We start from the raw sequence: 15,028 nt of genomic DNA on the forward strand, positions 1-15,028 counted from the left end.
CTGCAAATACAGCCCCCAAAATTGTGTTTGAGTGGAGGGGAGAGCAAGGTCTTAAAAGCAACACTTCCTTAAATAGCCTACATTGGCCTATTTTAATAGCGTTTCGGTAAACTCAAACTATATATATATATATATATTCAATATATTCTATTCTAGATTTTTTATACAAATATTTAATTTGTAGGCTAATGATTTATCTTTTATATTTACATATTTAAGTTTGATAGTTCACGTTTTGGTGATTGGGTGTCAAAAGACAGTTGTGCGTCTATCTGAACATTGCTGACAACAGTTCCTTTAAAATGTAAATAATTAAACGGAAACAGCAATAACACCGTATGTCCTCACAACTTCAAGTGGTGTAGTCCCCTTTAAGGAAATCGTGATACTATTACGCATCTGCTTTCATGTCAACGTTCGTCTTCCCTCACGAGGCTCTCAAACAAACCTCATGCGCCAGAATCCCTCTCATCATCAGCAGCAGCACCGCCCCGTCGACTCGCCCTCCCGAGCAGCGGAGCACCGCTGTGGCGGAGTCCTTGACGGGGACGAGCATCCGGGTAAACACGACAAAACACTGCTGTTTACATGAAGGCAAACTGATTCTCGCCGTAAGGCTGCAACCAGGTACATGTCAAATGTTTTGCATTGCAGTATGACGTGCGAATCGTGATGTATCTTTGTCGCGAAAGACTCCTTATGCATTTCCCTTGTGTAGGACAAACCAAGGACCGTGACGCGCCAGGTAAAGGGTTTATATGAAGTCTGAATGTACCGAACAAAACGATATTTCACATTCGCAAGCTAAATGTTGTTTATTTGCACGCCGCGTTTCGCAAACATTTTGTGTATCGGTCTTTCGATGTGAGCGCTCACAGCAGATGTTTCCCTGCAACGAGCATGCGTATGGTTGTTTTGGTATTGCGCTTCCATACTCTTGTAATCTAGACCAGTGTTTTTATAACTTATTATTTGTCGTTCTGTAGCCCTGGTAATGCTTTATTTCAGATCTGGTTTCAGCACGTTTTGTGCTCTGAGTCGTGACAGGGACCGGGTAGTTGTAGGGCCTAGGGTGCTGTATGACCTTGCATCCCTGTTAGGACTTGCGGACTGCAGAGAAAGTGTGGTTAAAAGTGGATTTGTGAGGATCTGGAAAGATCATCATGGGTAGTCTTTATCACAATCAAGCAAATTTACATTATTTTGAACATATTAAATCATGTTAAACTGTACAGTGTGTCATGGTGCATCACTAGTAGTAATCTCTCCGGTATTACAGCAATTATCATCTTCTCATTTGCGCAGGTTGCTGTTTATTGCATGTAGACATATCATTGATGCTTGCCTTGTGGTTGTGTAATGTGACCACCATGCCATCCCGTCTGTCTGTCTCACCACATACACACAAGCCAGGAAAGCCATTCACACCACTTGAGGAGTTTACGTTCTAGAATAGTGGCTGAATGACTGTCTCCATAGTGACTGCTCTACATCTTCTCAGCATGTAGGCCAATCTCCCATAGCATTTCCTTAAACATTGGTTCAGCTACAATGAGCGCACTTGATATCGATAACATATTTACATATGGCCTCCTGTAGTGACTCCATGCATTTTTGTATGAAAATGATCCATATTTCAAACATAGTGAGGAAACTTTTCTTATTTTGCTCCTGTAAACAAACTCCCGAGACTAGCATATTTCAGAGGCGTGCGCACAACACATATGTCCGACGTCAACCGCCGGAACAGCTCCAACTTTAGGTTGAGTAAATGACGACAGAAGTATTTATTTTGGATGAAATATTCCTTTCAGTTAATCCTAAATTGGTGTGGAATGACATTGATGTAAGCATTTGGATCTCTCTTATATCAAAACAAAGGCAATCACAAATCATTAAAAAGTGTCCCACTTTACCTACATTCATTCTCTATATTGACATTAAGTATAGTGTCACTGGAAATATGTTTAATATGTATTTCTTACTATTTGTAATTGTTTGTGAGGTAAATATAGTGTTGATTTATTTATAAATCTACTTTAGCTGATTGCACTGATTACAACTACTCAAATATAGTTTATGTTTGTGACATGACACAGCTGCTGCATTGTTAATGCACTTCAGAGCATTCATGCTGCGTTTATCCATCCACATTGGATACATTTAGCTCCATTCAATCCACTGACTGATCACTTTTCTCTAAGGACTCATGAGGATGGATGACATGATAATTGACTTCATGAGTACTTACTTCTGATCACTTCCTTACAAATCTTAGTCTGGCTCCCATAAGATTTAGGCAAACATAAGATGGGTTTACTTATTTTTATTAAGGGTGGGACCAGATTCTTTAAAGAAATAGTTCTGCAAGTAAACAATCTGATATTATTTGATTTAATGATAAGATTATTTAATGTAAATATGGGCCTACATTCTGCATTATTTATTCATTTTTAATTCCAAACATATTTTCTTTCTTCTGTAACAAAAAAAAAAAAAGATTTTGAAGACTCTACACAGGTATTTCCATACAAATATCATAGTGACTATGACTGTTAACCTAAGGATTTGTTAATTAATTAAACTGATGAACTCAATAATGACTCAATGGTGCTTGAGTTAAATGTAAATTCAGTGTTGTTTTAGTGTTATTTGTACAATTATATGATTTATTCTGAAACTTTACATATTTATATTTTTAAAGTTTTCATTTTATTTTTAGTACGTTTTAGTACGATTGAAAGATTGATTTAGTCATTTTTTTATATCTATTAATTTTACATTTATTTTTATTTAAAGGTGCCATAGAATGCAGTGATACAATATTTTAAATTATTCTCTGATGTTACATTGGATAATAGTAGTAGTAGCTTGAGTTAGGATACAGATGTAAATGTTTTAATTAAATTAACCATTGGTCTTCCATAGCATAGATTTAGATCATGATAAACACCGGTAAAACCACACATATAGCACACCTCAATACCATAGTAAAAATATAACTATATGATTTTAGGTATTGTATGAAAAACAGTAGTCTAAAAACATTTAGTATCAGCACACTTGCTATAGCTTAATCACAAAAATACTGCAATTATATTGCATCACTCCTTTAATACATTTAATACATGTCTACATTAATAATTTAATAAAATTTGATACAAATACCCATATTTCTGACACAGTAATATGGCGCAGTAAGTGTTACTGAAAATGCATGGTAAATGATGGCGATTTATAGATGGAAAAGCCTTTTGACTGTATCGTTGCACACATTGTTTCTCCTGTTTGTCAGTGCTGTTTCATCTGCCTTCAATCTATTGAAAGGAGCGAGTCACTTGTGTTGTTCCCAGTGTCAGTGTCAGTGCCACCTGATTTTAGTCTGTGAGGCAGGGTTCTGCCCTGGGAAGGTCTCCCAGGCTGTTAAATACACAGATTAAAAGTGAAATGTTTTCATTTTGGTTCGTTCTATATTTATATTTTTCGTTCAGGTTATGCAGAGTAAAATAAGAACATTATGGTTTATTTAGAAAGAATTCTTATTAACTTTGCTAATATTCCTGAATTTTCAAACTGCACACTGTGCTACTGCAATCATTGGAAACAGCACAGCCATTCACAGTGAAGTTCATTGTACAGCGTGAGCACTGGTTCACTGTGGTTTTTTTTTTTTGCCTTTTATAATATTTTTCTGTCGATACTGGAATGCGTGTGAAACTACAAATCCTATTTTACCTAATAAATGCTCTAATAGTTTAGCTTCAAAAAGGCTACATGGTGAATATGGACACATTTGGCCTAATTGTCTAATGAGTGAGGTAAGCCCAATTTTCAATTAATTTGTTTTGGCTTGTTTTTTGCTAATGAAATGGAAGTAATTGAAAATGTTATTGTGTGTTAGTAATTTTAATATTTTTAGCTATAGGCCTATACAACAAACCTACAGAGCTTCCAGTAGGTTATTTTACAGAACTGTAAACAAGGGAATCTACTACTGCATGCAATCGTTGACGAACATCCAGTTCATATATCAAACTAGGCTATATATTGTTAAATTGAACATATTTTTTTTTTCATTGCATCTGAAGAAGACTTTTAGAAACAATTGTTTTCCAAAGTAATTATTTAGATCATTAATCCCTCTTTTCCCTCACCATGTGTCTCAGGATGCACAATGTAGCAGAAATCGCTGCTTTTTACCCTTCCTTTCCTCATTTCCTCATTTGTCTGTTTCTCTCAGATTAAATATTCTAGCTGTATCAGGAATGAAAAATTTTGAAAGCTTCTGGGTAGATCTTGATTTCACTGAGTAATCTGATTGTGAAAGTTAAAGCTCTATTATTTCTGTTGTCTGGCCTGGCACCAACGCAGAGTCAGAGACCAACCAGTCTGTAGATATCAGCATAATGTTAAATATATTACAACTCCGCAAGCAATGCTGCTGCCAGGTCTGCTGAGTGTGAAGAGATCAGATAGATTAGATGAAATAAACAGATTCTTATGTTTCCTTTTGACTTTGATGGCATGTTCTGCTTCTCATGATACCATAGTTGACATCTTAAAGGGACAGTTCACCTAAAAGTGAAAACTTGTTCTATGGAACATGAATGGAAAAATGCATTTTCAAAACACTACATTTCAAAAAGAGTTTATTTTATTTTCTGCAGACCAAAGAAAGTCATTTAGGTTTGGACTGACATGGAAGGTAGGCAAATGATTACATTTTTGGGTGAACTGTCACTTTAATAATATTATAGTGTTGCAACAAACCTGAAATATTCCTTTTTATAATGTACCTCCTTAGGAAACTGCTGTTATGTAAATGAGATGAGGGTTGATACATGGTTTGAAATAGAAAATCATTTCCTCAAGTCAAACTGACGACATTGTCTGTGTTCTTGTGTTTTATTCAGGCTGGCTGCAGCTGAGCTTTTCATGCTGTGTTGACTGGGAGGAAGACAGATCCAGCTGAAGAAGGAAAAAGGAAGGAGAGGACTGCTGACTCCATGTCTTCACCTTCGAATAAAAGATCTGGCTCTGGATCACGCAAGTACGGCGCCTTTTGTCTCTCTTCAAATCTTCTTTCTATCAGACTTGCAGCTGTGTTGGTGCTTCGCTGTAATATCTAACCCTTCTAGCTGCTGTTTAACTCTCTTAATCACAGTAAGATCTCTGTTGCAGTTTAACGGCCTTTTGAGCTTCAAGTGCTTCGATAATCCTTTCTCTCTCTTTCCTCTGCTGCCGTCATCACTACTGTACATCAGCTGTTTAGCACTTTCAATTTCTCTCACTGCTGTCAAGACCTTTTCACCCTACAAGTGCCAGATTGTATAAAAACTTCCTAAGGGGCCAGTTTAAAAGATTTATAAGCACATTAATGTACTTGGATATTAAACACATACTCACAAATGTACACTAGCGTTCCAATGATTAGTCTCTTATGCAAAGCTGCATTTATTTCATCAACATATTGTAATATTGTGAACAAAAATTATAACATTTTAAAATAACTGATTTAAAAATGTATTTATCCTTCAGAAATCAATAGTTGTGCTTAATATGTTATGGAAACTTATAAGTTTTTTAAGGATTCTTTGGTTAAAAGAAAGTTCAAAAGAACAGCAATTCTACGTAATAGACGTTTTTTTTTTTTTTTGTAGAAATGCAAACGTATTTAGCTAAAGATCAATTTAATGCATCATTGCTAAATAAAAGTACTAAAGGCAGAAATGATTTCGAAAACAAATACCAAAGTTAATCAAATTATAGGAAGAAACATTATTCAACAAGCAAATGGATAAAGCATTGATTTTAATAAGCATATTTGAAATCATGACACAATGAACGTGATTTCAAGTTCAAAGGTTTTGAATTCTTTTGATTGAACTCAGAAATGAGTTGTCAAGTGTAACTTTAAACTAAGATACAACATCATACATGTCTTCCAATTTAGACTTTAGATTAACCTAAGATTAACCCAAACATGCTGCTTTGCCTCACTCACTCGCATTCTTTTAATAGCATAATTTTACACAACGACTACAGTTAAATATATGTAATTGTTTGAATCACACTTGTACAATTATACAGTGATTTATAAATGAAATAGTTACGTCTAAAAATTACACACATTTCCTTTTGTAAGCCACGCCTGTGTGCAACTCAAATGTACTAGTAGTGGCGATGCATTTTAATGGTAATATTGCAGTAGAGCCCAGCTCTGTGCCTCTGTCTCATCTCTGTTTCCTCAGATTCAACCTGCTGAAGGCCCTACAGCCTAAGCGCCACTTGCAGCAAATGCTGTCATCTTCCACTGCGTCCCCTGTGTGAGACTCTGATTCAGTACCCTATAGTAGGGCATGGCTGTTGTAGTTAACACTGCTGCACTGGGCATTCACACGCCAATTTAAAACCAGCCCATTACCTGCTACCACTGATGCTGATGTTGGGATCTGAGAGGGCAGTTTACACTGAACTCACCGGTCTTTGGCAGAAGCTCAGAGGAAGAGCAAATGGATCAGTTAATAATCTGTAAATCTGTTCCATGAGAAGCCATTTTGGCTGTCATTGAAATGATGATCTGTGAGATCGACAATGAATGTGATATTTTCACAGTGATTCTAATGAGTGTGTGGCAATGCTGTGCACATTCACTACACATTAACCTATATCACATAATGGACGTACCTGGTCTGTCCAACTACCCTGGCTGCTTTTCTCTCTCTCCCTTCTTTTCCTTGCTATCAGTATTGATAGCAGAGTCCTCTTTTTCTCTATCACTCCTCAAGCACGCTTTGTTTGTTTCAGGTCTTTCACTTTGCTTTTTTATTTTCTTTGCTTTGCTCTCACCTTAACCATGACCTTGGCTTGCTTTCATGGTTAGGTAGTTCAGCAAACCTTTTATAGCCCATCAATGGCGTATCACTATAAATGTGCTGTTTTGATTGGTAGCTTGTTGTCAACTCGAGAATTATATTTAGACAATATTTAGTTATTTTAGTGTTATTTATATACTATTATATTATTTATTAATAGGTTGCATTTTTAAATTTTCAGTTTTCATTTTAATGTAAGTTTTAGCCATATTTATGTGTGTATCCTTTTTATTAGTTATTATTTACAATTATGATGTTTTGTTTAGCTTATAATAGATTTTTATTTTAGTTTTAGTAATTTTAGTACTTCAACTTCAGTGGTCAACTGATATAAGGATATCAGAGGTTGCTGCTGATACTGATATTTACTCAAAACTCACTCACAAAACTGAAATAAAAATGATCAATGATCAAATATCAGTCAGGATTCAGGCTTATCTATCATGCCTGTAAAAACAGCACTCTACACCACTTAAAGTGCTTGCTTTCAGCGCTGCTAACCCAAGATTTAATTTACCCTAAAGAGAATGTTTCTGGGAGATTAAAGAGTCCTTTTGCTCTAAAATACCCCATGATCTATTGCTCCTAGAATTTGACTTGCGATTGTGTATTATTTTGCCTCATGAATTTGGTAGGCTATGTGAGGTCAGTATACAGCATGAAATTGCATGTTCAGAAGATCTTGAAATCAGTTAGTTAGAATCTCTTTCGCTTACATAAAAGAGACTTTTAATGCCAGCAAGGATGAAGGAAACAGTCTAATTCTGTCAAAAGTAATTTAGTAAGCCTCATATGTCCAGCATGATATTTTTTATTCTTTTAAGTGTGGCAAAGTGGCTCTGATCCTACCCAGCCCTGTGCTAGTGTTTCTGACAACCAGAATTAGTAAGAAGCTCCTTTTTATCTTTCTCTCTGTTCTCCCCCGACTGCTGACTTAATCAATTAGTCAGACAATCTGTCAAGTAATCTGTTAGATCTGCAACCTTGTGTACAGAGTTTCATGATCGTAATGAAACAAGCTTCATTGAGTCAAGTTAATTTCAATCGGATGTTTGAAATGGACTTAAGAATGACATCAACTCAAAGGTTGCATACTTTAACCCACTATTGTGTAAATTGCAATCATTAAAAATTTGACATCAGGGATTTCAGTGACAGGTGTTTAAATAATTTTCAGGAAATTGGAAAATAATTTGTGGATACAAATAGAGCATAATGACAGATGATAACCTTTTTGTAGCACAGCTGCTTCTACCCAGTTTCAGCCCATATTTATAAACAAGTTTACAAGAAAATGTCCACAGAAAGATTCATTTGAAACTTTATACAATAGAGGTTAAGGTGAACTTTAGTTGTGTGGTGTCCTGTGTAATGATTCCTTTTTGTTTGTGGGTCAGTTTTGACTATTGCAGGTTTATAGAGCTAGACTACACACCCATGGAGTCAGGCATTATGGTCTCTATGAGACAGAGCAGAGGATTTCTGACACCAAAGTCCCCGGAACGCCACTGTCGGTCAGCACTCCATCATCCCTTCTGTCGCATTCTTTTTTTCTTTCTCTTCTTTTCTTCATTTTTCTTTGTTCTCTGTGTGGCATTCTGTCAGCATGGATTTCAACTCTTCAACCACAGCACAATGTCTAAAAATCTAACTTTATGATTTTACTGGTGGTTTAAAGCTCGAATTGCATATATGTGTCACAGTTGAAGAAGATTTCATGTCTGTGGTGTGCAAAGTGACCTCTCATTAGATGGCTCTGCTGTTAATTTCTGCTTGTTCAGCTGCCTGTTTGTTTCTCATAATTGATTCATGATGGAAATGTATCATGATTTGTCATCTGTGCCTCAGCACATAATTCAACTGTTTGTATTACGTTGCAATTTGTGCTTGCAGTTTTATGTGAGCTGGGTGTCTTTTCTTCTTTACATATAAAAGGTGTTCTCCCCTAGTTGACTAGTTGACTGTATGTATAGAGGCATGTTAATCAATTTGTACCATAAGTACACATGTTTGATTTTGTGTTTCATGGAATTGTACTTTTTGTCTGTTCATGTTAGTGTGTGTTTGTGCATTCTGTTTATTCCTCATCCTGCGTCCTCCTAAGTGGCCTTGAAGGTGACACTCAGACAATGTGATTCTGTTATGCTACAGACGGAGTCAAGCACCTGTCAGTAACCGTGATCCCTATGGAAATGCCTCTCTCAGCAGCAGTAGCACTTCAGGGTCATGCAAGGGTAGTGATGGAAGCCCAACCCATAGGTGAGACACAACTCATCCATAGACCAGTGATGCATTTCTCCTTTCTCTTCTTTCTTGTTTGTTTATATGTAGTATATACCACTTTTCTCATCCATATCAGGCGTCACATAAAATACACCTCCTGCAATGATAACCATGGTATCCGGCCCCCTCCACCTGAGCAATACCTTACCCCACTGCAACAGAAAGAGGTGTGTATCAGACACCTCAGAGCACGGCTCAAAGAAACCATCGAAAGACTGCAGAACAGGTAAAGCATGAATCATTTATAAAATGAGGGCCGTGATTTCTAGACCGCGTAACAATTATCTATCAAGTAATATTAACTGCTGAATATTAGCATTTAGACTGTGTAATTTGTCATTTATTTCCTTCTGTTTTTAAGGAATATAATTTAAATATTTATAACTTTTCTAAACTGTTTATTTTAAAGGCAGCCTCCATTTGTCTAATAGCAAGGAAATTGTAATTTGCTTTTAAAGCTATTTTGTGTAATGCTCTGAAGAGAGCTATTGGTCAGCATTTACATTTATCACAATGGCAGTTGTTTGCCTGTTCCTGTACATGTTTGCCTTCTCCCACTGATCAAACGAATAGAAGATCTTTCCCCAAACTCAGACAGCTGTTGAAACCATTGTGTTACTATGTTGGGCAGCTCTAACTTAAACTGTCACCATGTTCAAGGAAAGTAAAATTTTCAAAGAACGTAAACTATCAGTCAATGCTATTTAGTTGGCAAATCACACAGTACTGGGATAGAAACAAGAAACAATATTTCAAACAGCAGTTTTAATTTTGGTCTTTCACCCACCAGTCACTTTTTGACATTCCTTCCTTGCTTCATCTTTTGACATCCTCTGTCTGTTTTCCCCTCCTTCTTTAGGGACACTAAGATTGATGAGTTGCGCACTCAGCTGTCTCGTATGCAAGAGGATTGGATTGAAGAGGAGTGCCACCGCGTGGAGGCCCAGCTGGCTCTGAAAGAGGCTCGCAGGGAGATCCAGCAGCTTAAGCAGGTTGTTGATGTTGTAAGATCCAGTCTGGGAGACACCGACACTGGAGTGCAAAAGTGCTTCCAAGACATAAACCTCCAGAACCACAAGCTGGAGTCTTTATTGCAGAGCATGGAGCTGGCTCAGATCGGGACCCCCAAAACAGGAGAAACCCTGGCAGGTGGAGGGGTGGTGGGGGCAGGGCTGGAGGTCAGCGAGGGCCTGGTGGAGTCTTCCGAAGGCTCCCCAGCTCGCTCGCTTACCCGCAGCTCTACCTACACCAAGCTAAGTGACCAGACTGGCCAGGAACATGGCGGCAATGAAAATGGGTGTGACATTCCATGTTTGTCAGGTGAGGGCACGCAGGACAGTGGGTTTGTTTGTTGTGGAGAAAGTGGAAGAGGAGCAAGCAGGGCAGACCTGCTCCTGGAGGCTGCGTTTTTGTCTCAAGAAACAGCCTCGCTGCTCAATGCGTACTCCCACCTGCCACACTCCTCCACCTATGAGGCACTGAGTATCAGCGAGCCGAGAGCTGTGCCACTCCGCTGCAGTGGGATCGGGATGGGGACCACTGTTAGTGCTAGTCATCCATGTTTGTCACATCATCACCTATACCTGCATCACCTACGTGAGCAAGGCATTCAAACTGACTACGACCATGCACCTGCTTCGGCCCCTGCCCATGGTCCCAGTACATCCTTTAACTGTGATCTGGACACTATTGCTGAGCGCACCTTCCGCTCCCAGGCATGCAGTCCAACCTCTACCTGGATGTCTGATGAGGGAGATGATCTGGAGTCGGTAGCCACAGAATCAGCCATTACAGCAACAGTTGCAACAGCTTCTGTTGTCACAGACTTTTCCAACAAGTCTGCACCAGCTGTTTCAATGGAGCCTTGGGCACCAAATGCGTCTGTTACAAAAGGACCTGCAAATTTAGTGTTGGAGTCCTCTGTCAAGGAGACAACTGTTTCAGAGCTCCTTACAGTCTTACCAACCACCACAACAGCTTTGACCACAGAGACCATTGGATCCCAAGTAACCAACTCTGTTCAACCTCAACCTGTAACAGACCCTTTGCCAAACCCTTGCAACTCCCCTAGCTCCGTACAGCCATTGATTGAGACTGAAGGAGAGCCCCTTCCACAGACCACTCAGCCTCGTGGTATACTAACAGACGCTGAGGATGAAGGGGATCATGTCATAAATATAGGTGCAGAAGATGAAGATGAGGTGGACGAGAGTGCTACGAACACAGAGTCCAAGTCGTCTGGCTGTGGTTTACCGGCAAAGAACTACTGGAGCCGGCACTTCCTAGTGGATTTGCTTGCAGTGGTCGTGCCAGTGGTCCCCACAGTGGCGTGGCTCTGTCGGGGTCCACACCGCGTTGGTCAGCCAATGTACCATATTGGTTCTCTCATGCGAGGTTGCTGCACCGTGGCGCTCCATTCCCTGCGTCGAGGAGGAGGCCTTCGGCACTACCCCGCAGGAGGAGGTGGTTCAGGGGGAATGAGTATATAAGACCAGCTCTTCTCTCTGGAGAAGCATTGAAGCCAGTGATATCACTGTTCTTCTTTCATATGTGCAATTAGGGAATGGTTAACACATGTAAACTGAATTGAGGCAACAAGGATAGTGTCTGAGCACAGCACCTTAATGCTGTGGTTCTCTATGGTCTATATCCAAGACAAGATAAGAACGAGGAAGGGGAATCACTAGCATGTATTTACACCTACAAATGAGATGCTCATGAAGTTCAGGACTTCAAATGGGCTTTCACCTTTTTCCACAACTACTACACTGAGTAAAGAGGCGAGATGATGTGTTCTGAATGATGGACTGACATGATGACAGTGACTCAGCTTTGTGACTGACACTAAAAGAACCCCTTTAATATGATTGTATTCCCCCCATTTAGAGACACAATAAGTGATGGGAAGAAACTTGTCCTTTTGTGCGTCCCTCTTACTGTCACCGTTGAGGGTGTGTGTCATATGTGTTTGCATTGATTTTTCTGAGTGAATGTTGTGTTAATGTACAGTGCAGCCAAAGTACCTGGATTAATAATGGCCATCATTGTTGTAGCCGTGATTGCAGTAGTTAGCTGTCCCATTACTTATGCCTGTGTGGCATAAGAGCAGAACATCCTTTCCCCTTAAGGAGGCAGGTAAGCGCCTGCTGAGCTATTTATATGTTTAGCATATACCACTAGTGTCCTAGATAAAGGCTGTCACAAAATGATGATAGACCATCTGGAGGCTTTAAGACAATGTATTCTTTATTCTAGGCTCAACTATGTGGGAAAGTTTGACGGTTCAGAAATGCACTTGTATAGTTGAATGCTTAATTGTGTATTTAGGGAAAGGGTGATGCATTTTAAGTAATAATATGAACAGTAAGAAAGATTCAGCGTTTAGACAATGATCAGGGTTAAATGACTTTAATAGGTTCATGGGAGCTTTTTCACCAGAAATGAATTTTGTGATTTTGTTTCACTGTGTGACCATCAAAAGCCTGTCATAGCCAGATGTTTTTGGATTAAATGCTAATCTTTAACAATAGGTGTAATTGTCATGTTCACTTGTTAGTCTATATATAATATAATTACAGCCTGATGTGTTTGGCAACAGCTGGCATGAGAGTTACTAAATGCTAAACAAGGAAATAGCTGAACTTAATTTAGTATTACATCCTGCTTAACCCTAACCCTAACCCAGACTATTAGTACTAATGTTATTAAATGTTAGCTAATATGTTATTTCTGAAATACTATGTAACATAATTCCACTAAAAAGCTAAAAGAAAGAAAAAAATTGTTGTATTGGTTAAAAAGTGGAATATACAAATTGATGAACTAAGCTTAAAATTTAAAACACTGAAAGTAAATTAAATGTTTTACTGCATGCAAACAAATTAGAATTTAGAATTCTCTGCTTTCAGCTTTTTCCAAACATTTGGCAATGACTTCATGTGCCCTGTGATGTTCATGTTGACCTTTTATTTGACTGACACTTAGGTGACGGGTAACTTTTAATGACATGTCGATTGCACTTTAATTCACTTTATAAGCAATTACTTGAAGTATACTTGATTGTGAGTTTGTCTGTCCAAAGGTCAATGCATACATGTGGATTTGTGGTTCAAGGTTAGATTTCACCAACACCACCACCATTAAAAAATAAATAAATCAACATTGATTCATAAACTCATGTGAATATTTATGCTTTGTGTATATGTGACAGGACAGTCACATATTTCCAGTCAATAGTGGAGAAGGTAATCAGCCAGATCATAACTATTGTAGTTATTTGTGTCTCATATATGGTCTCATCTTCTTTCCCTACAAAATCATGAATAGCCGCTGCCTTTCTGTCTACCTCCTCCCTCTGATATTGTGTACAGTATAATGTTATACAGACTTTATTTATTGTCTATTTGCGAAGTTCTCATTTAAATTTCATGTGGTGTCTGTAAGGTTTTTCAGCGCTTAATATTTATAGTTTTAACTGCTTGACAATCTTAATTTGTGCTTTAAGTGGTGTTAAGTGGTTATATATGTCTTTAATTTATAGTCTCTGCACTTTTTCACGTCATTCCAACTGAGCACTTTTTAAAATTTAATTAAAGTTTATGCATTTAGCAGACACTTTATCCAAAGCGACTTACAGTGCATTCAGGCTAACATATTTTACCTAACATGTATTCCCTGGGAATCGAACCCACAACCTTGCGCTGCTAACGCAGTGCTCTACCACTTGAGCCACAGTAACACATTAAGGCTGCATTTACACTGCAGGTCTTGATGCCCAAATCCAATTTTCTGACTAATATATAAATTTTTTTGACGACCCGCTTACATCATCTTTCAAAAGTGACCCATATCCGATTTTTGCATTTACACTATACACTGCTGAAACAACCAAACGTAGACGTTCTGACTCGGAAAAGGAAGTAAAACAGCACGAAATACAATGGATGCAGATGCAAATAAAATTATACAGTGTTTTGCTTTCCACAATATTTTGAAAAGTCAACAAAAAAAATCAGCAAACCATTGGTCTCGTATGGCGGAGAAAAAAAGGAGAGCCCTTTATTTCTGTAACAACCCTGCATTTTTGCATGCACTGTCTCTTTGCCCCAAAGACTTAAAAGACATGAAACCTCCGCGTTGCTCCACTGTGTGTATCCTTCGTCCTCCATCGCGCCTATAATAAGTCATGTGATCTCAGTTGGTGGTATGCACCTGAGTTGACGTCACTTTTTTATGACATACGACTCGCATTTACTGGGGATATCCGATTTGTCTGCTTACATGGCACATGCAAATGCACGTATCCGATTCATATCCGATTTATTACCACATATGAATGAGGCCTGAATCCGATCTGAGAAAAAATTTTTTTCCTGCTTACACATTCACCGGTCATATCCGATATGTGCCACACGAGAGTAAAAAATTGGATTTGGGTCACTTGAACCATGCAGTGTAAATGGGGCCTAAATGACCTTACAATAAATTTAAAGAAATGAAGGCATATATGTTCCTGATATATATATATATATTAATAGACTCATGTATGTTGAAATTATGAATGTGTGGCTTTCAGATAGTTCTTATCAGAATATGTATCTGAGGTTAAATGAGATTGTAATCAATTTTTACCCCAAGAATAGGAGGTTTCCTCCAAACTGCTACTGTCTGTCAGTGAAATGTATGTAAATAACTATTACATTAGTTATTTGGCTGGATAAATGTTGGATGCTGATATAAAGCTTTGTATACCTTTTGAAATGACACAAAAGGCCTTGATAAGATGTTCTTGAATTTTTTGAAGCCATATTACAAGCAGAGATGAGTATGTTGGCCCTGTATGCTGGTCAATTTGAGTAATATTTCTATTT

General features: G+C 38.2%; 1 protein-coding gene across 6 annotated transcripts; it reads left to right on the top strand.

Moving 5' to 3' along the window:
* The first annotated feature begins 400 nt into the window (after window positions 1-400).
* LOC132118037 (syntaphilin-like) lies at window positions 401-13,770 on the top strand. Of its 6 annotated transcripts, XM_059527513.1 has the most exons (7): window positions 401-627; window positions 4,914-5,050; window positions 6,252-6,326; window positions 8,273-8,389; window positions 9,027-9,134; window positions 9,235-9,384; window positions 10,018-13,770. In XM_059527513.1, the coding sequence occupies exons 2-7, from the start codon at window positions 5,007-5,009 to the stop codon at window positions 11,645-11,647; spliced, it is 2,124 nt and encodes a 707-aa protein (XP_059383496.1). In that variant the 5' UTR covers window positions 401-627; window positions 4,914-5,006; the 3' UTR covers window positions 11,648-13,770. The 6 variants fall into 6 exon arrangements, with proteins under 6 accessions (XP_059383496.1, XP_059383499.1, XP_059383497.1 ...); XM_059527516.1 differs by lacking the exon at window positions 8,273-8,389; XM_059527514.1 differs by lacking the exon at window positions 6,252-6,326.
* Window positions 13,771-15,028: the final 1,258 nt, after the last annotated feature.

This window comes from Carassius carassius, chromosome 37 (assembly GCF_963082965.1).
Source record: "Carassius carassius chromosome 37, fCarCar2.1, whole genome shotgun sequence".
Lineage (NCBI taxonomy): Eukaryota > Metazoa > Chordata > Actinopteri > Cypriniformes > Cyprinidae > Carassius > Carassius carassius.

Excerpts from the sequence above, each read along its gene's own strand:
- LOC132118037 (XM_059527511.1), top strand. The coding sequence starts at position 6,184 with ATGCATTTTAATGGTAATATTGCAGTAGAGCCCAGCTCTGTGCCTCTG. Across the intron at positions 6,327-8,272 it reads TCTTCCACTGCGTCCCCTGT|TTTTGACTATTGCAGGTTTA; the intron begins GTGAGACTCTGA and ends TTTGTGGGTCAG. Across the intron at positions 9,385-10,017 it reads ATCGAAAGACTGCAGAACAG|GGACACTAAGATTGATGAGT; the intron begins GTAAAGCATGAA and ends CTCCTTCTTTAG.